At 43.6% G+C, this 27585-nt stretch overlaps 2 protein-coding genes and 2 pseudogenes across 2 annotated transcripts; all 4 read right to left on the bottom strand.

The window, feature by feature from the left end:
• LOC136465486 (uncharacterized) lies at positions 1–1682 on the bottom strand (annotated as a pseudogene).
• A 1168-nt stretch (positions 1683–2850) lies between these two features.
• LOC136465485 (E3 ubiquitin-protein ligase ATL41-like) lies at positions 2851–3511 on the bottom strand (annotated as a pseudogene).
• Positions 3512–4607: 1096 nt separating this feature from the next.
• Positions 4608–7736, bottom strand: LOC136463193 (probable polygalacturonase). The gene is made up of 5 exons (XM_066462209.1): positions 7034–7736; positions 6809–6929; positions 5988–6162; positions 5640–5710; positions 4608–5522 (listed from the first exon to the last, which is right to left on the bottom strand). The coding sequence occupies exons 1-5, from the start codon at positions 7388–7390 to the stop codon at positions 4891–4893; spliced, it is 1356 nt and encodes a 451-aa protein (XP_066318306.1). The 5' UTR covers positions 7391–7736; the 3' UTR covers positions 4608–4890.
• Positions 7737–12025: 4289 nt separating this feature from the next.
• LOC136464926 (uncharacterized) lies at positions 12026–16831 on the bottom strand. The gene is given in 4 exon segments (XM_066463872.1): positions 12026–12254; positions 14603–14712; positions 14827–14976; positions 16418–16831. Coding segments are annotated over 4 exon segments (903 nt in total).
• Positions 16832–27585: the final 10754 nt, after the last annotated feature.

Genomic DNA, 27585 nt, shown 5'->3' with positions numbered 1-27585 from the left:
GACAACATAAGGATTCCAAAAACTGCAAGCAGCAAAGGTTCTCACCAGACATTTCCTATAATTGGTTCTTTTCTCAAACAATCCTTCAATTGGTTTTGACAAGGAGATTGATTGTCAATCAGATATAAAATCATCATCAGTATCACATTCCTTAGTTTCACTGCCCTCCCACATACAGTGGAGTCCATCTTGAGCCTTCAACCAGTCCAATTTCGTAATGCTATCCTAACCGTAGAATGGAAAAAGAATGCTGGATAACCAACCTAACAAAAGGTCACAGTGGCATAATCCTTCCTTCGGGCATTTTTCTGTCAACTCGGTCAATTCTTTGGGGTGGCCAGATTATGTGTGTGACCCTGCCCTGCAATAGACCCATAGGAACCTGTAGGTATAAAGTGTTTTGGATGTTTAGTAACAGGATCACAGATGCCTAGAAAGTCGATCTGCTACACTGTGCAAACAAGTATTTCATAATGAGTGCTGCTGGAGCCTAGGTGCCATTTGCTTGTCTCTTTGAAGGACAAAAAGATATGAACACTCAGAACCAAAAAAAGCTCAACGAGGCACTGGCCTACTCTTTTATACTTGCCCTCCTATGCTATTAGAATTAGAATAAAAGGCTTGCAAGATATCATATCATAATAAACCATGAGGAAACTATCATCAGAGAAAATGAACAGGAGTGGAGATATTGAAGGCTTCAAGCTAGTTTTATCCACCAAACAAACAAGGAATGAAATTGATACTTTGAACTTTTTAATGGGGATACAAATATGAATAATGAAATAGCATTGTGTCAATGGCTCGGATTTGCAAAGCATACAGTTAAATTCCTCTAGTGATCAAGATGCCAATTCAAGATGAAGATGCTTTCATCAAGATTAAAAAGATCCCTAGGAATAAATGACTAAAACTATCACTTTGGTAACCAAGTAAGCAACTGGCTTTTATCCTGTAACACAGCTACACAGTCAGGCCTTCCTTTTTGCAATTAACAAGCAATTTATCCTAGGCCAATAATGCAGTTGTGTCCAGTAACGAGATGAATAACTTACAGGGCCATATGATCTCGAGTCAAAGCTGAGGACGCATTGTCCCCTTCAACCCAGCAATGGCCCTCCAGAATCTGCCGGATCTCCTGCTTCTCTGAGATCTGGATCCAATCCCCAGGCAGCGCAATCAGCCTTTTCACCATCATCTCACGATGGTCCCTCGGCGACCTGCGACGAGCAACAGCAGTGACATCAACAACCAACCAATCCAAGAAACGCCCATGGACCCGGAGGCGGGCGGGCAGCGGCGACTTAACTCACCTAAACACGACGACGTCGCCGCAGGAGAAGTCATAGCGGTAGAGGCAGCGCTTCTCCACCAGAGCGCGCTCGGCCTGCTGCGGGTCGAAGGTGGGGTGCATGGAGGCGCCGTCCATGGTGACGACGGAGGCGACCCAGTCGGCGACGGTGATGCCGAACACGCTGTCGGTGATGCATCCCTTCATGAGCGGCCAAACGGCGGCCAAGGCTCTTGCCACGTGCGAAAAGGATCGGGACCTCGACGGGAGGCCTGGGCACCTACGACGCGGAGGCCGACGAGCGACGGCCGAGCCGGCGAGCGAGGGACTCCTTGATGTGCTTGGCCGAGGACGGCGGCGGGAATGGGCGGCGGAAGAACTGACGCGGCATGGACGCCGAGTTCGCCAGCATCGGCGTGATGCCGTCGGGGAGCCCGAAAGGGCTCCCGGCCCAGGGGCTGCCGGCCGACGACGACTGCGCCAGCGTCGCCCCGACCCTGCCCCCACGCAGCGTCCCCGCGGGAGACGGCCGCGCGCTCCGGCTCCCTCCTCTCCCTCCTCCCCCACCCCCTCCTGACGTCGCATCCACCGCCGAGACGGTGATGACAACGACGGCGGACGACGACGGCACATAGACGGAGAATAGAGACAGCGGCGAATGAACCCTGACAAGACGAAAATATTCATCTTTATCTAACTATGTAAATCTCAACTACACTACTCAAAACATTATTTTTATATTTATGGATTTACCGTTTTACCCTTAATTAAAAAATAACCAAAAAAACAATTGCCACTCTTTTATTTGAAGTCCTACTCCTCTAAACTTTAGAGGCATTGGGAGGCGTTATGGCCATATGGGCCCACCGACCATAGACACATCTAACGCCTCCCTCATTGACGCCTCTCAACGCCTTCCCTCTTATGAGCCCACCAATCATAGACACAACCAACACTTTCTGAACCCTCCCAACCATAGTAAAAAAAATTCCAACACAATTTAGCCCATCCTTTTTTAATTGCGGCACAATCTCCACCCCCTCCCCCTATTTTCCCTTATCCTTGGGTCATTCATAAACTAGCATTTGTAAGGAGAGTTTCTTTATGGATTCTTTTATGAACAGATTCGTTTAAACTTCGTCAGTCTAAGCTTTCTAAACTTCTAGTAATGTTTGTTTTCATTCTATATACCCTTAATGAAATACGTGCACCAAAAAATAACAAAAAGAGTTTCAGAAATTATTTCACAAAAAATAATTCAGAAAAAAATCGAAAAGTATAAATGCATACTGTAGCAAACATTTTACCCAAAGAAAAAGCAATAAAACTTTCAAGGAAAAGGAAATGGTCATAATTTCCTAGGAGAAATTTTTGCAGACATGTCTAAAACTTAATTAGAAAAAAGGATCATGGAAAAAACACGGAAGAAACGGAAGAGATACAAATATAGCGTGTGCTATCTTTGTGATCCTTGACGATCCTGTTTACACAAAATTATCAGGCCTACCGTTTTCAAGAGCAACTACCACTATGTACATGCAGTTGCAAGTCACTACTAGTTACACAGGCGGCAAGTCATGATCGTCATCCGAAGACTCCGGTGCCTCCTCTTCTGCTGAAGCTTGCAGCCACCGGCGAGATCACGCACCGGCACATCGGGCACGTCCGGTGCGAGTGCAGCCACATGTCAATGCACCCCACGTGGAAAAGATGCATGCAGGCCGGCAGCTGCCGCACCATCTCGCCGCCGCGCACGTCCTCCAGGCACACAGAGCACACCACGCAGCTCGCGGCGGTCGCCGCCGGCTCACGCTCACCCCCGCCACCCACCTCGAGCGCCGGGCACTCGAACGCGAACGCCGGCGGCACATTCACTTGAGGGCACGGGAAGCCCGGGCGGGCGGCGCCGCCGGCCGTGACGATGACAACCAGCTCCGCGCTCGCGCCCGGCCGCTGGCTCCGGTGGAACCACCTCTTGGGCGCGAAGCAGCCGGCGACGATGAGCAGCAGCGCGGTCAGGGCGGCGGATGCGCACGCCTTCCAGACGCTGAAGGACGACGAGACGAGCACGCAGAACACGAAGATGGTCACACAGACGACGGCGATGCCGTAGCCGACGCAGGCGCCACCGTGGCGGACGACGTCGTCGTTGTCATCAGCGTCATCGACGACGGAGCTCGCCTGGAGCTGGAGCCTCGGGTACATGTTGAGCATGGACATGGTGAACGCCGTGAACGTAGACTAGAGTGTACGAAGCTGATTCCTGGTATGGAATGTTACCATGGACGAACATTTTCGTGAAATTTATAGTCTTCGCCTAGTCAATAATGCTGCAGTTTGGTCAACTTTGTAAATATTAACAAACAGTGGAGAAGCGATCATGGTCTTGTTAGACATGTGTTGCTTTATCTGAATGATAAATAATCAATGGGATAAGAATTATTATTTAAGAGTTTGTTTAATCACCACCGCACGGCAGAACTGATGAGAGACCTACGGCGGCGTCGCCGTGGCGTGTTCACTCTGCCGTCGAGATGCCGGCTATAGGGAATTGCATTTGCATGAGCATGACCCTGTTGTTTTCCTAAATAGGCAACTGACGAATAGTTTTGACAAATGGATATGTATCATGAAACCAGAAAAAGGAGTGATTAGGGTATCACTAAATAAATTGTTGAACTATTAATTTACATAATTAGAGTGCATTTGGTAGGGATCCGGATTCTCGTAGAAACGTTTCCAACTCAGATTCTTTTATGAAACGTTTGGAATGATAATCAGAATCACTATACTACTTGGCTGTAGGCTGGATTCTGATTTACAAAATGTTTTTTCATAAAAAAAATCATTTCAATGAAAATATGCTTCAAAAGAGTTTCATACTTTTTTTTATGAACAAACAACTTAAATACAACTCATTTTAAATTGTTGTACTTAAAGGTGATTAACTGAAAAAAAACGATGTGAGAAGAAAGAATCAAAATCACTGTGAAACCAAATTTCACCGTTTCACGTTGGTAGGCGGCGTATGGTGAATTATTCCAAACCGTTCCGAGCAGAATCTTTTCGTTCCTACGTTGTTTGGCTCTGTACTGATTCTTGTAAGAATTGGAAAGGATTCACGGTGCCAAACACACCCTTAATCTCAAACTTGAAAGTGGTTTGAGCACACTCCTCCTGAAACTTGCACAGAGTACAACAGATGTACAAACACCCCTCCTGAAAATATTAACCTTTATTTCCCATCCAGGACTTGAATAATCCTCATGAACAGAATTAAACAAAGAAGCAAGGTGCACCTTTGATTACCCAAATTTGATCCCAAGCTCACACCAATGGTGTACTTTATCATTCAGAACAATATTGCCATCAGTGTACCACAGATATTTGTACTTGGATTAAGCACACACCGGAGCTAATTAAACATTACGGAGTACACTACAAAATTATAGTTAACAATAAGGTTCTCTGAACGATTGGGAGAGAAAGCATAAAGTAATTAAGACAGTGATGAGGCAGAGGCAGACATCAGTCTCAATGTCAGTCTCAGAGACCAGTAAAAGAAATTAGCCCATCAGCATTTAGCTAGGCGTCACTAGTTAGCTGCAAGACGAGCCTGCGGACGCGAAGCTGGTGGCGAGCTGGGCGCAGGGCGACGGCTGCACCCCGAGCGCGGCGCCGCGCACGTCCCTGCACCTCCAGGACGCGTCGTTCCGCCACCCGAAGAGCTTGACGTTGGAGAGGCAGATCCGCGTGAAGGGCGAGCTCCTGATGCCCTCCAGGGACCCCGGCTGCTGGATGTTGACGCCCCACACGTTCTTGATGCGCACGGCGTCCACCAGCGGCACGGCGAGCTGGCTGAAGTGCGCGTCGGGGTGGTCGCCGACGTCGCCGGCGATGCGGACGCCGCTGCGCACGCCGCTCATGCGCACGTTGTCGACGGTGACGTTCCGGATGTAGCCTCCGCGGCCGACGTTGGTCTTGATGTGGATGCCGTAGCCGCTGTCGAAGATGCTGCAGTCCTCCACCAGGACGTCGCGCACCCCGCCGGAGACCTCGCTGCCGATAGCGATGCCGCTGAACGGGGACGAGCCCCTCACGCGCCGGATCGTGATGCCGGAGCTAGGGCGGCCGTACGCGATCCCGTACTCGTCCCACCCGCTCTTGATCGCCACCAGGTCGTCGCCGGTGGATATGTACGAGTCCTCGATGCACACGTTGGAGCTAGAATCTGCATGATGCACCAGGAACTTCAGTGTTGCTGTCGTCGTCTGAATTGTCATGCAGGTTTCGGCAACAAGTTTCTTTGAGCATGTGCCACAGATACAACTGTAGATGCATAGCTTACCTGGATCGATTCCGTCTGTGTTTGGGGAGTCATGTGGCGCCAAGATCATCATGTTGGTTACGACCACATTGCTGAAAGAAGAAATGCGTAGCATGAGTATTTCTTCTCTATTTTGGCACAAGGTAGTATGGACTGAAACCCAACATCGTTCAATTTGGGTACCAATGGTTCGGGATTCTTGATTTTGGGTCATGGATTTTATTCAAAATTTCAGCATTACTGGTTGTAGAATTTTCGTGCAAGGCTGGCTGAACAGAATTTCTGTTTCCAGAACCACAATGACAGGAAAATAAGCTGAAATTAAGTCACCACAAGTATATATTTTCAGGTAGTAGATAGTGCGCTTACTCGCAGTAAACAGGATGGATGTTCCAGAAGGGTGAGTTCTTGAGAACGACGTTGGAGATGTGAATGCCGGTGGAATGCATGAACTCCACAAGGTTTGGCCTTGTGTGCTCAAGAGTCCTTCGCCTCCACATGTTCCACCACACCTCACCTTGCCCGTCGATGACTCCCTTGTCACCTAAAAATAATGAGAAAAAGGGGCGGAATCACGATCCCAGATGATAGTGAATTAACTTGACCATTTCAGTTCTCAGAATTGGTGCGAGTTGGCAGGCCCATTCATCAAGGTGACAAGGTCTACTTTCTTTAACAATTCAGCATGGCACCATGATAGTACAATTTAGGCTCTGCTGTCTGCTAGTACTAGCATGGGCTTGAAGCTTAGTTTAACAAAGCACTGGCAAAAGTGCTGTGACTGTGATCCAGTAGTAAATAATTTAATCAGGGGTACCATACCACAAGACAACTCCCATCTGAGCATTTGCTACCTAATCCGCCCAGTTTCATGCAGTGCGCATTTTAGTTTTTAGAACCCTAGTCCCTAGATGTTTGTAACTTCTCCTCGATAGGAGTAAGTTTCAGTTTTCTTGTCACGAACTCTCATACTACCTTGTGAACCTTTTGCGTGGACGCGTGGTACAGACTATGGCAGTAGCATGGCAAATTTGTTTGTGCAGCAGGTCTGCAGGATTCGCGGTCTTCTCCGATGAGGAGACCTGGTGTCTGCCTGCCTTTGTGTCCTCCCAGATACTCACGGGCACGCAGTAAGCAACAGAGCAGCAAGCAGAGGAGGGAGGTAGCCGAGCAAGGGAGGCTCAGGTCACCTGTAATGACGACGTCGCGGAGCCCGTTGCCGTGGATGAAGCTGGCGTACCTCGCCCCCGGCAGCTCCCTGCCCCGGCCGTACGACGGCAGCGGCTCCATCAGCGGCCACCTCCTCGTGTCCTGCACACATCACCGTCGTCATCGTCAACTCGGAACATGCACTGCACACGGTGGCTGGCATTGGCCTTCCGCTTCTTGAGCTCGTACTACTACCTACTACGCACCTGCGTGGCCTTGAGCACGGCGCCTCTGGCGAGGAAGAGCGTCATGTGGCTCGTGAGGTTGAAGCTGCCGGTGAGCCAGGTGCCCGCGGGCACGTGCAGCGTCGTGCCGCCGCGCCGGCGCTGGTGCTGGATGCGGTACACGGCCTTGCGGAACGCCCACGTGTTGAGCGTCCGCCCGTCGCCCACGCCGCCGAAGTCGGTAATGGATATCACCTCCGGCCGGTGTTTCGCCGGGGCCACGCCGACGCACGTCGCCGCCGCCACGGCGTCGCACAGCAGCACTACCGACATTGCATGGAGCACGGCGAGTGCACAAAGGACGGCCACCGCTGGACCAAGCGGCGACGCGGCGGCCATTCTGCCTTTGCTTGTTGTTTGCAGCAGCAAATTTGTTGAAGAGGGAGAGGCCAAGCAGAGGGCTCCAAGAAGAGCTTTTTTCCACGGCGTGTGACGAATGGCTGGCGATCCCTAGGAAAGCTCTTCGTGCCGGGACCGGGAGGCGGGAGCAATGCAAATCTCGCCGATTGGGTTTGGGCCGGTGGTGCTGGGAGGTAGAAGAAGGGAAGCTCCAAGTGCAAGAATCCAAGGACGGGGTGAGGAGAGCCAAGCAGATGAGTCCACAGGAAAGGATGGCACGAGGGAGTGCTTTACTTTCACCAGCAGCTTTCGGCGAGCGATGAGAGCGAGGACTGAGGAGAGTGAAGAGGAATGTGCTCATTTGTGAAGAGAGCCAGCTTTGGCCTTTAAGCAACTTTATGCACATCTTGTTGGTGCACATATGACAGACCGACAGACATAGCCCATAGCATATGCTACGGATGATCCAACCACATTTCCACACTTTTGAGTGGCCACCCCATTCATGCACATTAGCCAATTTGCCAAGGTTGATACCAAGATACTGTAGCTACCTAACTAACGTGCCCTGCCTAGCAGAAAGACTAACACAAATTCCTCTTGCAGCAACACCTACATCTTGGTGTGTGGTGCCCCAGCTCTTGTGCTAGCTATTTGGATAGGGTAACTGCTAAGAACTTTTTGTGATTCACATATCTTATCTTTGCTACTCCCTTTCTTCCCCCTTTTCCCCCTCAATGCATGCACATCTGCTTTATTTTCCCTTGCCTTTTTGGGCATGGCAGCATATGGGCGTAATATAAGGAAAAGATAGGGAGATCCATCTCTGCTTTTATTTTCCTTGTGTAATCATGTATTGGTGTACCTATATATATATATATATATATATATATATATATATATATATATATATATATATAGAACTACTATCCTGTAGCTGGCTACAGAATAACTTATTCTGTAGCCACTTTGAGTTACGATAATTACTATGTTATTTTACGAGATTATAGTAACTCCTTACTAAGTGGTTTAATATAACGTTATGGTAAATATCCCCATGTGTTATAGTAACCCAACTATCGTAAATATGTATTGACATTATGGTAAATTAGTATATAAAATTATGGTAAATAGAGGTGGCTACAGAATAACTTATTTTGTAGCCGGCTGCTGAATAGCCTCTCCCTATATATAGGGAGAGGCTATTTAGTAGCCGGCTACAAAATAAGTTATTCTGTAGCCACCTCCATTTACTATAATTTTATATATTAAATTACCATAATATAAATACATATTTACGATAGTTGGGTTACTATAACACATGGGGATATTTACCATAACGTTATATTAAACCACTTAGTAAGGAGTTACTGTAAATCTCGTAAATTAACATAGTAATTATCGTAACTCAAAGTGACTACAGAATAAGTTATTCTGCAGCCAGCTACAGGATAGTAGTTCTATATATATATAGAACTACTATCCTGTAGCTGGCTGCAGAATAACTTATTCTGTAGCCACTCTGAGTTACGATAATTACTATGTTAATTTACGAGATTTACAGTAACTCCTTACTAAGTGGTTTACTATAACGTTATGGTAAATATTCCCATGTGTTATAGTAACCCAACTATCGTAAATATATATTGACATTATGGTAAATTAGTATATAAAATTATGGTAAATAGAGGTGGCTACAGAATAACTTATTTTGTAGCCGGCTGCTGAATAGCCTCTCCCTATATATATATATATATATATATATATATATATATATATATATATATATAACCTATCTCTCTCATATATGACCTACGTATATATGGCGTCTTCTCTTCTCGCTCAGCGTTCACGGGCTCTGGAGGGGACGACGAGACGACAGCCGCGAGGTCAGGTGGTCTTATGTGCGTGCCGTTTATTGTTTGATGGACCACAGCCAATTCCTGTGGTTCTCTCTTCTTGGACGCTTGCGCGCATGCATTTCACAGTAACCTGTTAAACCCCACCGGTATAAGCTCCCTCATATCACAAATATTCGACGTTGTAGAAATGGCATGGGCTTCCAAATATAGATTTAACTGATCATATAAAACTTTTTACCATGTATTTCCTTGGATCGTTAACATAAGTATTAAAGGTCCTAATGTGTCCTGAATGGTTCTATTCTAAACTTTAGGAGTGGAATGGTTCCATGTTATGTCTGATCTGAAGGAAGGAACGACTCTATTTGTAAGTTAGGCTGGAAGGATGGGATGAATGGGATAACAGATTGGTTAACATCGTCAACTGTAGAGCCCACATGTCATAGAAATAGGAGCATATTCCTCCTCCGTTCTACTCCAACCATCACCGCCGGAAATCCTTGCTCACGCCGCCCAGCTAGCACTGCCACCCATGCCTGCTACAGCCCCATGCGAGCTCGCGCCGCCGCACCTAGCCCACCCACGTAAGCTCGCGCCACCGCCGCTCATCTGTTGGGAGCCAACGGAAGCGAGCGTGTCCGACCGATTTTCAGGAGTAGGGGCGTCCGGCATGTCAAAGGAATATTCTTAGGTTGGGATGGCTCCACTCGTGTCCATGAACTAAAAAGCCTAGATACTAGGATGGAATGCTACATCCCATACCATCCCATGAACGATGGAATGCTACATCCCATACCATCCCATGAACGAAACGCATCCTAAGAAAACCAACACTTACAAGTATCCTAAAAAATAATAGCCTTTTTATGGCTCTTTACCAAGCCATACACCGAACGATGAGTTTTTTAGGTAGACACAAAATTTCAGTACCTACTCCTATGTAATTTGGTGGTAAATTTTGGTCCCACCTAAAAACCATAAACTGAACCTTAAAAAATATACTACCTTCAATTCCTTCATAGAGTTGTCTTAAATCGAACTTTTTTAAAATTGATTAAATTATAGAAAAGTGTGCAAAGATTTATGATACTAAAATAGTATCATTTGATACGCCATAGAATATATTTTTTTATATTGTGCGTGTTTGGTTTCATAAATATATTTACTATTTTCTATAAACTTAGATAAACATAAAAATTAATTTAAGATAATTTTAGTAATTTTATTATTATTATTATTATTATTATTATTATTATTATTATTATTATTATTATTATTATTATTATTATTAAGTGAGTAATATAAGTGAGACAGGTTACTCCAGAAAGGTCACTACGGTTATGGACAAATCCCATTAACACTGCAACGAGACGAGTGGCCGAAGTCATACACAACAGCCTGGGGCTAGCACATGCACATATACACGGCCGTGGGCTTTAGTAGTGAGCCGGCTGGTGGTCATGTGATTCCTAGGCCCATGCTTACTGAGTGCTCTTGCTGGGCCCACAAAACTTGGAAATTTCGTGGACTCGTGTGCATATATTTTCTGTTGGAGCAACTCATGGTACGACGGATGCTGGTCCTCGAGAGTAGTGTGTTTCGCAGTACCAAGCCAATGTTCAATGTCGACCACTTTGGTCTTTGTATACTCCCTCCGAGAATGCAATTTTCACACATAAATATTAACTAGCAAAATGCCCATGCGTTTTTGGCTCAAAATTTATTTAACCACATGTCATGTGTTTCAATTTGTCTTCAAATAGACTGTGTTCTGCTCTTACTTGTACGAACTTGAAAAGATTGGAGATTTATCCAATGATGCACCATGTAATTTAATTCATCTTATGATTGAACTCAGCAGGCCATGCTCACATAACTTTAGACCAAACACTTTTTTGGATTAAAAAGCTGAGTCAACACAGTCCCTTCATTTGAAAGAAAAATGAATAGAAAACAGTTTACATCGGACTTTGGAATGGCACATGGGAACTCGGGATTTGGGAAGGCACCCGGAAGCCGCGCTACACGCGGGGTCGGCCCATGAATAGTTAGAATTGGCCCATAAGCGGTTGGAGTCAGAGTCAGCATGTGAATGTTTGGACTCGGAATCGGCTATACAGTTGTCCTATTGGTTCTCTAGTTATTTTATTTATACGCTCATGGACATTTAGTCTGAATACCAAAGTGTGGTTTTGCCAAATTTTGACACATCTATTATGGGCTTGTTGCAGCTTTGATCAACAATGAAATGCACCAAAAAATCAAGAGGCTCGATGCCATAGTGCCTCTACTCTTTTATTGTTCTCTTGGTGAAACAATAGACAAGACAAAATATGGTGTGTTATTGTTGTTGCCCATCCGGGAGGGCAAGGGTACTGCATGTCATGATATCCGAAGAGGTGAATCAAATATAGTCACATGCATGAGGTGTTCAATGACTTATTTTCCCATTGTGTGGTTTCTCAAGTTTAGAGAAACAGCCATGGTGCCATAATGTTAACCATGCACAATAATTTTCATCTTATGCAACATCAAAACATTAGGTCCATTATAATCAACCATATTTGGATCTTAATAACATAAACACCATCATGTCCATAGTGTCAATAGGGTTACAGCCATTCCATCTAGAAAATATAGTTTCGATGCCAAAGAATTTATTTTGATATACGGTGCCAAATACGTATGTGTCTAGGTTCAACAAAGATTATTCCCTTGCACTTTGGAACAATACCTTGACCCTAATTTTCCATTTGTGACAAAGCGGACCCACTTATCCCCAACAGAATAAATCTTTACCATTTATAGTGAAGTGAGTCCTCTTATCTTTAGCATAACGTTTAACCCACGCATCTTTCCCTTTTATGATGAAGTGGACCCTCTTATCTCCATTGAGGATACTAAATAGTGTATTGGGTAAGGAGAATATGATAAGGGCACAAAGCAGATCAGGCCTTAGTCTTGGTTTCTCTATAACAATTTCTTCAACTTCTCCATAGTTGCTGCAATGTGGGGGAAATATAATTCTGAAAGTTAGACAAATGTATAAGTAATATGCATGCATAAAACATTATTTATTCATCAACTTTTATATTAGGTAAATTGAAACATGGTCAGGTAGAAAAAAAAACTTTTGATGAAGCAGATATGCTTATTGATACAAAGTAAAAATAACTACTTTATACTGATAACAAAATGAATCTAGGTGATATAAAATAAATAAATAAAAGTATGATTCGGTACTGCACATATCACCATTTTGCCATCCTACCCTTTTTATGTCCATATGTGTTTCCCTTGGTAAGTCAAATCATATTTAGTTACAAACCATTCCACTTTTTGTAGTATTCCCCCATTTATTTTTTATAAGGCATGCACACATTTCAAGGTTCAAACCTATAATCTTCAACCAACATTCAAAATAAGAGTTTGTAGATTATGACTTACAACTTTATGATTGTAGCATTAATACTTAAAAGTATTTTATATCATGAGTTACAACTTTAAGGTATTGAACGATACAATATAAGAGATATCAATGGTCAAAGTATAGTGTTTTAGTACAAATAGTCAAACCACGCTTTCTGTTTTGAAATAAGGGAGTATTTAAAAAGGCATAATGTTTGTAATACTATCCAACACCCCCATGAGATGTGTTTTCATTCTCTATAACAAACTATTCATCTTTGAACTTTAAAACTTAAGGATATAACTTAACCCCAAGGAGCAAAAACATTACAAATTAGGTGCTACCACTAATGATCAACAAAGGGAGGGATGTGAATACAAGATACTATGAAATGAAAATAACAGATAAATGAATCAACATGATATCGTCTTTGAAGGATGATAATGATGTCACATGTTGTGAACTTGATCATTCAATTGTAATGAATTCAATTACAAGGATAATTTGGACAATATCTCGATTCATATTTTAATTTGATAGGTACCATTTTTTCCAAAAGATGGTGTTTGAGGTGCTTCAAATACAATGCATGCTACTTCTTAAAAAAGACAAAACAATCAATGAAATGTTGCAATGACAAGGCATGCTTGATTTAGTGACTTATGTCAAATAAATGTTGGCATGGTGTTGTGGAGGATTTCTTTGACTTCACATACAGTTATTTCAAGGAAGGGCCAAAGTTCTATGAAAAATATATGAATCACAATTGTCCATGTAAAGTATGCATATGACAAAAAAATCAATATAGAATTTTTGTTCTCTCCATTGTTGACAGGCCATCTGGCCAACAATCTTCAAACATGTAGATGTTGATCTAGTGCATAAGAATTGATATTGTTTTACTAATGGAAGGAATATTCATTATTGTTTTGTCTAAGAAACAAAGTGCATTCATGAATACTAAAGTTCGAAACACATAAACTAAGCTAACTAAGTTTGATTTGAGATAAAATGTTGTTTTGTTAAAGAATGATGCAATATTTTACAATATGGAAAGATTTTGGTCAAAATAGCACCTATGGTTCAAAAAGGCTATGAGTTTTAGAAATTTACTGATTAACTTAGTGGTGAGCCTAGCACAATTAAATCCTAGTGTAGAAGGAATTTTAGACAAACATGTTGCTTATCATAATTATTGTTTGGTTGTGTTATATGTTAATGAATATCTACATGTATAAAGCTATGGGGATTACTTCGATCTAACAACCTAAGGGCTCTTATAATATATTCGCTTTTGTGTTATTTTAATATGCGTATGACCTCTCATTGGGATGAAAATGTCTTATTTCATTGTCAATAAGGAAAATAGAGCATATAAAAATGTGTTCATCCAAAGTACAGAAGATATTTTTCGAACCAATTAATAACTTTTTGTATGGTAACTCTAAGTCCATCGATGAATAGAGATCTAATTATATATATATTAGCATTGCAGTCCTAAGTGTCATAACCATGGGTCCTATTCCCCATGCAAAATCCCTATTTCAATGTCTACAAAAATATGTTCTTGTTTTCTATAATATCAGTTCAAAAAAATATTATGACCAAGAGAAATATTTTTATTTGCTTCAGACAATGTTGAATATATACATTAAAAAGTAACCACCGCAAACAAAACATAAATACCTTATATATATAGTCTTTGGACCTGCTTCTCAATTTTTTATAGCTATTTAATTTCTAAGTACATAATTCTATAAACTTATAATGTTTACTTATTGTTTTCTCTTGCTGTAGTTAACTACCTTGTTGATAGGAATGCCAATAAAGCTAATGATATATGGTTCCATATTAGATATTTCACCAAAATAACCATGCACATTTCTGAATGTAAAACTTTGAACATGTATAGGCTTAATATGGTTGAGAAGACAATGTTACCGGCTAAAGTAGTCAAATAGTTCATCTTCAGTCAATGTATACCCATTAGATAAAATCACAAGCAGAGTTCTCTCTTCTTTTTGAATGTTATTTGGATGACATAGGAGTTCCTGAAGAATTTGAAAGAAATTACTTAATCCAACATAGCAATGAGTTTGGTATGACCATTAATTATTAATTGATCCCTCATGGGCATGATGTAAAAACTAATTTCCTATCCTTACATCAGCATTCTCTAACATTTCTTCAAGAAAGTTAATTTATCGAGATAAAATTGTTGCCTCCTATGTAGTTTCAGGCATATGAGCATTTGTGGCTTGGCATTGAGTGTTTTGGGCTTGACTAGAAGATTCATCCAAGTTGGTTACATTACCCTGCACATGGACGTGATAAATCTTGAACCTATATTGGGAATCTCCTTAAATACAACAAGGAAATCATTGGCTTTCAGCGACAAATTTGAGACATATATACCAATTGCATGGCTAGGATATTTCTTGCTCTTATCATTCTTCTTTCCTAGAGACCATGCTCACCACTTCCAGCAAGGTCTCGTCATACTCCCCCACCCTACAACCTCCAACTTTGGTGCATACCCTGTCGTTAGGTCTATCGCCACTACTAGCCACTACACCACCTATTTTCCTCAGTCACTAGCACCACCCACCACCCTTACCCAAAGCTCTCATACCCCATTTGAATGTCGATATTGGAGCCCAAAATTGGCAATTGGAATCATGTTTCTCAAATGCTAGTGTTGGGATGTTTGTTGAATTGAGATTTGGCAATGGAGACCCATTTCCATGGTATTGGACTATAATTGGAAGGGGCCTATCCCAATACAGAGCCTAACCCCTCCATATTGAGTGAAATTGGAGGACATCGACACTCGTCGTCTCCATGGCCACTCACCTCCACCTGGCCTCCCACCTCCATCGCCGGCCACCTCTATCGTCGGCCACCTGCACCAAAGGACCCTGCTATGGGTGCTCAAGCTTCTTCCTAAGTCCTAATCTGCTTCTTCCTCAATGGATGATGGCCACATCCTCACATGCTTCATCCCCAAGTCCGACCGTTAGATATGCTTCTTCCCCAAGTTTGGCCACATTTGATTCCTCTTCTTCCATAAGTCTGGTAACTAGATCTGCTTCTTCCCCATGTCCTCTGCTCTTTGGTGGTAGGATAGATGGAAGGCATGGATACAGAGGACTCCTTTGCTCCTTGGAGGTAGCGACGACACGCTCTTCGTCTCCCTGATGGCAATGGAGATGGATGCTTCCCCACGCTCGATATTGTCCCTACCTTTAGAGCCATAGGGGCATAGTCGCATAGGGATGTGGCTAGGGATGGAGAGGGTTGTGAATCCATGGTTGAGAATGAGGGGACCACAAGGAAGCTAGCAAGGTGGCCTCCCGTCGTACATCACCATGCATCCCGTGAAGGAGCCACATTCCCAATTTGATGAGATCTACAGCCAAACATGATTTGGTGTTTGCATCTCACTGGATTCTAGATAGCAATTTTATCTACATCCAAACATATGATTTGGTATTATAGCTCATTTCCAATACTAATCTAATTTGGCATTGGTACCCAATTCAACGCTAGTCGTCCAATTTCTACATCCAAATGGACCCTTAGAGAAACTTCCTTTCCTTCTAGCAACACCACATCATTGTAAAACATCAGATATACTCTGCACTCCCATTAAATCCAACTTTGATCGTGATTAGCAAACCCTAATCTCTAACCCATGAAACCCTAAACATCACCTAGGATTATTTTGTTGAGATTAAGATTGAGTTGTAATCTTACCGGTCTAACACAAATTTGTTTCATCAGACATTCATCGTGATCTTGAGCATATTCATAGATTAATTCCTGGATCTCAAATTCTTCAAGTAGATCTCCGAAGGCCTTAGAGCAAATATTGTTGTGGTAGAAATCAATTCTTTCAATAACTTCTTTTGCACTAGGAGAGGTTCTATTTGTGTCACTCGATACAAGATGAACAAGGTCAACAACAAATTTTCTCATAGAATCAACCATAACCAAGATATGGTACTCATTAAATGCATTTATGCATTCAAAGTAATAAACATAGCCATCTTCTTCAACAAACATAAAAAAGGTGATTGCCAATACTATAAGAAATGGATCAACTCCAATAGAAAACATCATGCAGGAGAACAACCAACGAACTTTCTTGAGGTATGGATGAGAAGCCATGGATGCTAGGGAAAGAAAGAACTGGGGGAGAGAACTAGTGATGTACTACTAGAGATGGTGTTCTTCACCAATTAAATAAACATCAAGAAGTCATCTCTAGGATGCTTTCAAGATACTTTATAATATATAACCGTTCAAGGTTGAGTGAAGGAAATAAGTTGCTAGCAAAATATATTAATAACGGTAGGCCTTTACTCATTAAAGCTGCCTTGTTTTTAGCATACCTACCAAAGCACCTTAACAACTTTTGGCATATAGTACTTTACTATAGTGTGTGACTACTAGCTATATTCACTCATTAATTGTAAAGTGACTTTTAATGCGAAAACATGGCACCCACCAAACACATAGAGCATCCCATGTGCACTCCTAGACCAAACATTTCAGGAATCAGACTTTCTCATGTGGGCTAGAAACTCTAGTTCAACACATAGATGTACGGTTGGAGTGTATGTCAATGAAGATAATTATTGTACTTCTATAGCAACAAACCCCTAGTTCCTCAACAATATAGTAAAGGGTATCTGTCAAAGTTTCATGGTAATAGGTGACTTGTACAAGCCTAAGACTATCTGTCACACACTAAAATTTTTATTATGGGTTGTGAATAGAAAGCCCTACATAAAAGAAAGTCTTGTACAAGCAATTCCCACAGCTCCATTTGCAAAAAAAAAAACAAAGATCCATTCAACCATATTCTTTTCCATGCTCATGTATAGGAATGGATGGTGGTTGTGGTCGAAGACTCATGGTTGCCACTGCTCATCAATACCTGCCTTCATGCGTAGGTGTGTTGCACGTAGCATGTAGAGGTCCAATGCCGAGCCACCACCATCCATAGATGCCTACCTCTCTGCGTAGGTGTGCAACACCACAGAGGCACAACACACTGAGCTATCAAGACAAAGTGTTGGGGGCCAGCACCGATGACCCATTGTGAATTAGCAGCGACATCCACAATAGCTCCAATGGTGCTGGCCCATTGGGCACGAGCGTGCGGTGATGCCTGTGCTATGCGGTGGCTAGGGTTAGTCGGACTTGAGTCTCAACTAATGGGCTTTTGTTGGGTTGATTCTAGTGGACTGTTGCTTATCCAGGTATATCGATTACCCAACCTAGAAGACCGAACACTAAGTATATTGATCGGTTTTTAGCAAGTTGCGACCGAAGAGAGGACCAAGGACTAAATTTTTGGTCTATTCGGTCACGGTCTCAATCTGTTCATGTTGAGGCTTTGGTCTTGGGTTTTTTTGCCCAGCCCTATATGTGGCCCATGTGTGGTTTTAGTTGCTAGATTTAGTACCACCTTAGAAGTTTGAGAGGGTGAAGGCCAACTTATAATCCTTCTCGCTCTAAACTTATTACCTCTGGCTTATCCCTTTTACATGACTCAAGGACAAAAGTGTAAGAGAGGTTCTATGCAGATGCAGTCTTGTTCCACGTGAGGAGTTGGGCCATAAGTAGATTTTGTATTGGATGTGGGGTATTATAGATGGTATACCAGAGCCTAAACCCTCTCTCACAATCGGATCGTGGCATGGTCATTAACATCATCATCATAAGCATCATTTGCAATTTAATTCAATTTGGAGAACTGCATATGCACTAAACTAAACCTTCTAGGCTCTATCATGTTCTGACGAATAGTCTAGAGTACTCTTGGATAGTCCATTAGATCTTGGCTACAAACTTAGCAATTTTCGCAAACTCGATCTCCCCGTGACCTCCCGAACCATCTGCCAGATCACGTCATGCACTGTAGTGAGCTATCCTCACCTGGCACTCCTAGCCCCACATGTCATACCACATGTCTCAATTTCATGGATACATTCACAAGTAGCACCACCACACTCCCTCACTCCCTCACACTCTCATCTCCTCTCTCTCTGTTCATCCCTCACTCTCTCTCTCTAGAAACAACAAGAAGGAGAAGGGGATTAGGAGGACATGTCCTACAAGAAGACCATGGAGACGAAGGTTTATGAGGCCACAAGCTATTGGGGATTGAAGAGGGAGGAGCCCTCTCTCCATAACAATAAGGAGATAGGAGGAGAAATCAAGAAGAAGGTGGCAAAAAGAAGGAGAGGTGGATCTAGCTTCTCCCACATCTTGAGAAGCTTAACAACACCTCATCCACCCTTTGGTGAGTGAATCTCAAACTTAAAAACCCAAGATGCACAAATGACAAATTTAGTTGTTCATCACCTAGAAAATTACCCCCAATAAATATTTCAATGATTGGATGCAACATAGCTAGATTCACCTAGCTAGAGGTGCTTTATGGATCCCTAGGAACACCCACAAACATAGTTTACACATGCACAAACCAACAATGAAGATTCCATTTTTAATGTGTTTGTTATGAGCTAGGGTGTCGGGATGGCCGGCCACAATAGTGAGTTATTTCATCTATAGTCGACAAGATATGTACGAGAGATGATGACATGTATGCTTTTAGTAAAGAATAAAAGGTGCTGGTATAGTGTATTTTTTTCATAGCCAAAAGTTCTCAGAATGGTTCCAAAACCATATTTAGGACTCAATTTTTTATATATTATTGGAGATGCTCTTAGGCAACTATTTTTAGCTCAAAATAATCTAGCTTAAAAAATTAAATATATTTGTTTTATAGTTTATCATGCCTTGAGCATAGTCCACCAATCAGTGGCGTAGCTAGGATTTATAGCTATGGTGGTCCATTGTCTAAATTTTTTTAACCGCTATAAATTTAACTTGTCAGTACACAAGTATATGAATTACAAAATACAATTAAGGGAAAAAGGGCATATAGAGTTCATAAAATAGACGAGTATAGCTTTCTTAACGTAGAATTGATCGAAATATTACATACCTATAATAGTTGAAGAAGAATATGTCACTACTTTTTCTTCTTCTTGTCAGGCCTTCGCCTTCTAATAGCCATGAAAGTGTTGATGATCTCTTCTTCACTCAATTGTAAGAACATATCCCGCTCAATAAAAGTAACTAGACAATCATCGAGAAGGCTATCACCCATCTTATTTCTCAACTTATTCTTGATAAAGGTCATTGCAGAAAATATTCTTTCAACACTTGCAGTAGCCACCGGTAGAAGCAATACCAATTTTATAAGTAAATAGACCCAATGATAAACTTTATCCCCCTTTGTTTCAACAAGTTTTACTGAGAGGTCAACAAGATTGTTTAGGCCTTTGAACATTTCTTCTATCCTCATGTCATCAATAAAAGTTTCAAGTTGTAGATCAAGTCTTAGCAAGTCAGAGCTTGAAAAATCATTAGGGTAAAATTTAGCAAGTCTATGTACCTTGTTTGCATCAAAAGAAGCAAAGGAATCTGCTAGATTCAAAGCAGCCATACAAGTAAGCAACTCCATATTTACCTCATCAAACCGACTGTCAAGCTCTTGACTAATTTTATCAATGACTCCAATATATACTTCTCCTCTGAAGTGATCATCATTTGTTTGGTCCTAAGCAAAACATGTTGATCTTCCATATGGCACATAATTATGTTCCATTCCAGGAACTTCAATGCCATATTTGTTGCAAAATATTGTAACCCTTTGAAGAAATGAAACCCACCCTTCAGACCTCATGTGCTGCATTTTACTCTTTGCCAAACGGACAAGTGACATTGCATTAAGGATATCTTGGTCTTTTCTTTGCAAACACTCAGACAATTCATTTGTATGTCCAAGAATGTCAAGCATCAAATGAGCACTAAAAATGAAATCAAATGACTCAAACACTCCAACCATAGTATGTATTTTTGGCCATTCACCCCTTTGTGAAGTATCTCATCCAAGAGCTATGAGTACATCGCGAATTGTGGGATACATAGCAATCATGTTGACCATAGTTTTATAATGAGAGCACCACCGAGTGTCACCAGGTCTTGGCAGCCCCATCTCTTGATTTAACCCATTCTAGATTCTAGTATACCATACTCAAGTGCTTTCATGACATTGGCATAATGGTGATGTTGAAGCATGCCATGACGCTTACAAGAGCTACCAACAATATTTAGCAAGAGGGATACTTGATCAAAAAACCACACACAATCATCATTGTCTTTGGCAACAGCAACAAGAACCAATTGGAGTTGATGTGCAAAACAGTAAACATAATAAGCAGATGGTGATTCTTTCACAATCAAGGTTTTCAGCCCTTTAATCTCTCCTTTCATGTTACTAGCCCCATCATAGCCTCGACCACAGATTTGAGTTATAGTCAAACCATGACTAACTAGTAAAGATTGAATTGCTTCCTTAAGTGATGAAGAAGTAGTATCATCTACATGAACAATTCCAAGAAACCACTCACATGGCCTTTCTGATTTATCAACATAACGCAAGCAAAGGGCTAGTTGTTCTTTATGAGAGACATCACTAGACTCATCAGCTAAAATTGTATAGTGATCAACCCCAATTTCCTTAATGATTTGATCTCTAGTCTCCATTGCACAACATTGAATAATTTCTTTTTGTATGTCTGGGCTAGTTAATAGTGCAATTACCTAGAGCATTCTTCAAAACAAACTTGTCGACCTCTTCATTATTTGCTGTAAGCCACTTCAAAAGCTCAATGAAGTTCCCTCTGTTGCTAGACTCTTCACTTTCATCATGCCCACGTAATGCTAATCCTTGCCGCAAAAGAAACCTCAAACATCTAAGTGAATATGTCAACCTAATCTTATAGAGACGGCGCTCCTCATTATCCACCTTCACAATTTTATCATCAATTGCTCCATGGGGAGTCATAAATAAGTTATATTTTTCTTGAGCTGCGTTGTGAGCACTTGTGATGTAGACAAGGCCCAATCTTTTGATAGGTACGATAGCGTTGATTGGTGGAGACTCGATGTTCATGATCTAGGCTTCGAACCAAGACTGATTTAGACCCTCGCAACCATTACACCACTGCTCCATTGGTTATCAACCACGTGAATGCAATTGACCTCGCCGAGAAGGCTTTCCTGCAAGTGAATCGAGAACATAAGCAAGAACGGAATGAACGTAATCTGAAATTGCAAATAAATATGAGGCTTATGATACGAGAAGGAGTTCAAGTCTTTATTTGAGAGGACTAATTGCCATAGGAGAACAAGATCGAGAACTAGGGCCCTAGTTCACAGTAAGCGACGTTGGCAACACAGTTGCAGCAAAACGACGTCTGTTTCACAAGGAAATCAAGAACTAAACAAAACTCAAACCTTAAGGAGAACGATGGTTACTAATTATAGAGTCTTGGGCGTCACCCCCTGGACGCGCCCCCTAATGGGTCCAAACACGATACACGGTCCAATAGACCAAAAGATGGTGTCGCAGCACCCTAACAGATTCTAGACGCTGACTTGTTCCGTTGATTCTAAAGAGCTTTTGATGTGAGACCACATGCATTGGCTTCCTTATCTAATTAGCTTTCCATCCATATATGGATCATCGAAAACGGAGTTCAGACGTGCCCGTGTGACCAGTTTTATGAGAGAACTGGTCCTGGAACCCGAGATAGGCTCGAACTTGATTTGGGCCTCCACCTTGGTGACTCGAACCAGATGAACTTTGGGCCTCCTTCTCGGTTAGGACACCCTCGCTAATCTCCTTGGTCTCCATATGGTTCTCCAAGCATGGTCATATGTATGGAGGTCTATGGCAGAACCGCCTAATCTAATGCCTCACAGGAGTGCTTGTCTTCCCTTAGACACTAAGCACTCGAGGGAGAACACTAAATTACTCGGTTCTGTTAGGCACACCCCAAGGGAGAACCCAAAAATCCATATTTTTGCCATCAGGATCACAAATGAGAGAATAAATCTTACATCATTTAACCATTTCTTACATCACTTTTAATACAACATCAGAGTATAATATTTATTAATATAACAGCGGAATGAAATCATATTATCAGAGTTATGAACAATTTAATTGAACAGCGGAATATAAACATGTGATCAGAGTTACTAGCGGAAATAAATATCTATTCATGACATGATGAAGTATTAATATATAAACTATGACAACAGATTATGAAACTTTCATTTATAAAAGCATTTGGTGAGAGTTATAAATAACAACTACTGATTGCAGCGTAAAGGAATACTCGCTGAGCCCACCAGAAGGAATCTGCATACAAGGGTTAGCTCAAGCATCCACCTGTCACCTGCAACAGGGGGAAATAAAACCCTGAGTACTCAATTGTACTCAGCAAGACTTACCCGATAAGAGAAAAGAAAGGACTCTAAGGATATGCAAAGCTATTTGGTTGTGGGTTTATTGCATTTGCAGGAAGCATTACTAAGCGTGCGTCCTTATATTCGATTTTTATTAATAGCCGCAGTGGTTCATTAACTAACCATTCCATGTAAGCACCTGTGCTACTTTCAAGCAGGTGGTAAGTAATCAGATTTCATTTGTTCATCTTCCATCTTTCATCTTTCAGTTCTTACTACGATGCTAAACCGCAGACAAGCTATACCGGATCTCCCGGCAATTCGCGAATCAATACCCCTAGCTGGGTACCCTAAAAACACATGCCTCACTTGTACCCCAGGCACAAGCAGGACCAACCCATCACTCTCCTGTCCTGGGTGTCTAGGTCTCCGTCCAAACTTGGACTCCAAGCCCCCGCACCTAAGTCCCGGACTCAGTGCAGTGCAAGGACCTCATCCATAAAAAAGAAACCCTGACAGTCAGTCCGAAAAGAGCTGGATCCGCGACAAGAGAGCAACAAGTCTTTCAAGCGCCCATACACAAGTATGTGCTTGAGATAATAAGTCTGTGACCTGCCTAGAGTCTTATGCAATGATCGGTCCTTAACCGACCAGACAGGGAAAAATGGTGTAACCAAGCTATGACCCGGATCCATGGCGACACAACTTCTTACACCCACCAATACCCAAACCATAACCCTGCCCAGTCATCATTTTTCTTTCCACCATTTATATTTTTCCAAGTAATGATAATCCAATAATATATCTCCTATCTCTCACGAGTGACAGGCAATCACTCGACTTCTACCAGGGTCCTGTAGCATAGCATTCTACACGATCCTATCATACTAGTAAGACTCACCGGATAAAGATATATATATGCAAGTGGGTTTCAATAACTCCTTAAAACTTAATGCACACATATAATTTAAACTACAGAAAGTAGGGGTTATGCACCGGGGCTTGCCTGGGTAAGATATATTAAAAAGTTAGTGTCTGCATCTTCAGATCATCCACCATCAACTGGATAGAAGCCCATTGCATCATTTTCTGGAGAGAATACCATTACATCACCTTCAGATTCCCAATCATCCTTCGATCGATCCATTGATCCATCATCATGCCTATATGATATGAATGCGATGCAATGCAAAGATGTAATTAGGCAACTATAACCATGACTCATAAAATACGACATACGCCGCTCGAGTTAATGGGCTAGTTCTAACGACGGCCGTACTTAAGCTACATATACATATTGTCGGATAAGACGTTATTTCCCAACAATTATTTTAGTTATAAACCAAGGTGTTTCCTTATTTTATTCTATCGATTTAATCCTTATTCATAATAGGACATCATTATCTAATTAGCAACTAGTTATTCCTGGAGCTACAAAAATTACAGTGAGTAACTAATTTTGCTAGAAGTCTACTATACAAATTTCAGATTCAACACTATTGCCAATTTATCAGAACAATTCCTACAAGTTATCATTTTACAATATTAAGCATCCCAAATTAATTATATAGCTCCTAAGATTCTTATCCCACTATGTGAACAAATTACACTATTGGACGGATCATGATTTTAGGAACTCAACCAAACTGGTTTGGCATTTTTATGATTTTTCTACACTTTATTCTCAATTTTTGAAAGGCACTGAATTAACAAAAACTAAGACAACGCAACAAGACCAGGCCCGGGTGGCCAACTCGGCCCGTAGGCGCGTGGCGGCCCAGCAGCTGGAATGGCCGGTCCACGTGGACGTGGCTGCGCGCGCAACGGCTAGGCCCAGCGAGGCGCGGCGGCCTAGGCGCACAGGCTTCCGGCCGGCCCTAGCAGCACGGACGAACGTGGCCCAGCACACGGCGGTGGCGCGAACGGCCCAGGTGCGCAGTGGCGCGGCCCAAGCGCCAGCAGCGGCCCAGCCAAGCAAGAGCAGGCCGGCCAGACGGCCCACAACGGAGGCCGGCGGTCGAACCAGCCAGCCCAACTGGCAATCCAAGAATGTGCTGGTGTTTTTGCAAAAATGACCCTACTGTTACCTCTATTCAACTCGAGATCCCCGGACACTATTTAAACGGGTCACGTATTTGCGTAAAGAACCTTGTATAAAATTTTGGCTTGGATTCTCACCCTTCCTTCCTCTTCCAACGCAGGGCACATGGGATAGAGGAGCAAGGGAGCTGAGGAGCTCCGGCCGGCGATGGAGTTGCAGTGGTCGCGACGGCCGGCAAGGGCAGCTCCATGGCACCGACGGCGGAGCACGGGCGAGGCGATGGAGGCAGTGCACAGGGCAGTGAGGACTGCGGTGCGGCCGGGCGTTGTGGCACGGGCACGCGAAAAAGGGCGGCGGTCCAGCGTGGGAATGGAGGGCGGTGCTCGCTCACGGTTGTGCGGGGAGGACTGGCGACGGGCGTAGCCATGGCGGCCGTGGAGCCATGGGGAGCACCGGCACTAAAGGAGCTGTGCACGGCTCAAGGCAAGCGGCTGGCGAGGCACGACTCCTCGACGACGCGAACTCTGCCGACGATGGGCGTGAAGATAAGGCGGTGGGGAGCTCGGCATGACGGCGGGTGCACGTGCGCGGGGAAGGAGTGTGCAGACCAGCGGAGCTCCTGGTATGGGCAGCTACGGGCGCCCAGAAGGGGCAGCGCCCAGGCTCTAGTTCGGCGCGGCAAAAGGGCGCGGGTGCGCTCGCAATGGAGGCAGCGGTGCTGCGGCACGGCACCGGCACCGTGTGGCCCCGGTGGGCGCTGCGGGAAGGCTTCGCAGCTCGGACGAGCACGCGCGCGGGAGAGAGCCGCAGGACATGGGCGCGGACGGCGCTCCAGGCATAGTGTGGAGCTCACGCTCGGAGGTGGGGGGGGCGACCGGACGCCGGTGAGACTGCGGCTGCGAGGGCGGGAGCTCACGGGTCACGGCGAGGTGCACAGACCGAGCGGAGCTCCGAGCATAGGCAGCTGCGGCGTGGTGGCGCGCCACGATGGGGACTTGGCACAGGGTAGCACGGGGCCGAGGAGCGCGCGCGCTCACGCGTGGTGGCCGGCGATGGCAGCGTGACGCTGCGGCCAGATAGCCCTATGGTGGAGGCGTGCCATCGGTGAGCATGCGCGCACGAGAGTGCTAAGGCGGTGGCGGGGACGCCGACGCGCGGGTACGGAGGGAGCCACGGAGAAGCTGTAGGCCCATCGCGGTGGGGCTCGCGAGCGGGGTGGGCCGGCACCGGCGACGGCGCTCCAGGGCCTAGGGCGCCTCCTCCACGGCACAGTAGGAAAGGTGAGGGAGGGGAAAACAACTTGATGCTTGGTAGGTGAGGCTCTGGCTGTTGGCCTGGTAGAAGAAAAAGGAAACAATGTCGGATAGAGGCAGCCGAGGCAGGCAGAGACACTGATGGCTGCCGGAACGATACGCCGGAGCAGGCACATACAAGCAAGGCAGGCCACCGACAAGCGAGGACAGATTGAGACAAGTCACAGCAGGCCGACACAAACGGAGCCAGGCAAGGCAAGCAAGCTCAGAGAGTAGAGACATTCATGACACCGCAGAGTGAAGCGATGGAACAAGCAGTGAGAGAGGGAAAGCAAGAAAGCAGTATACGACAGCAGCAACAGGCAAGGATGAGACCGCGGCGTTGCGACGAAAACAATAACACGACGAGACAACAGAGGTAGATAGCGGTACTGCTCCATTGACGATATCTAGCGAGCCCGCGTACACGGCGACGGATCCGACAACACGACACGACGTTAATAATTCGTATGACGGATTTATTCAGAATCGGAGAGACGCACCACTGTACTCAAACGTCCAGAATGATAGTGCGGCAAGGACAACAGCGCCTTTAAATATATTTTCATATTTCTGCCATGGACGTAAGATATTGGTTTTTAAATTTTAAAATCCGAGAAAAATCGTTTCAGAAGTTTTACTCAGGCCTGAATCGCGGTGCTAAATAAGATCGTAATACCGGGGTGTTACAAGGTCATGTCCTCATCATCTTGTTACACCTCCCACATGTAAATCAAGTGTATCATTTCTATTCCAATTTCTCCAACCACCTTCAACAAATGCAGATTTCTTACTTTTCTCCTTTCTAAACAAGTAGCACACAAAGCAAAATGCTGCTTCCTTCTTGACACTGTATTCAATCCATGGATATTTATAAAACCACATAGGATTGAATTGTCGATTCTATTTCCAATTTTTCTACTTTCAAATTGATGCGCATAAGGTTGGAATGGACCTTTAATAATATATGATCGTCGAACTGCATCTTGATCATTGACTGGATAATTTGCAATGGGTTGTCTTTCCTCCAGATCAAGTGGAAGCCGACTGATATCATAAATAGGTTCTTTTTGGGCAATTGGAGCTGGATTTGGAGGCATTGGAGTTGGAGTTACATTTTCTTCGATCACTCTATCTTGATCTGGTCCATCTTCTTGTTCAGACATTGGAGTTGGAGTTACATTTTCTTCAATCACTCTATCTTGATCTTGTCCATCTTCTTGTTCTTCCATTTGCTCTTCTGGAACAGCTGC

Source organism: Miscanthus floridulus, chromosome 7, assembly GCF_019320115.1.
Source record: "Miscanthus floridulus cultivar M001 chromosome 7, ASM1932011v1, whole genome shotgun sequence".
Lineage (NCBI taxonomy): Eukaryota > Viridiplantae > Streptophyta > Magnoliopsida > Poales > Poaceae > Miscanthus > Miscanthus floridulus.
Note: the sequence above shows the minus strand (reverse complement) of the source record. Positions and strands in the feature narration are given on the sequence as shown.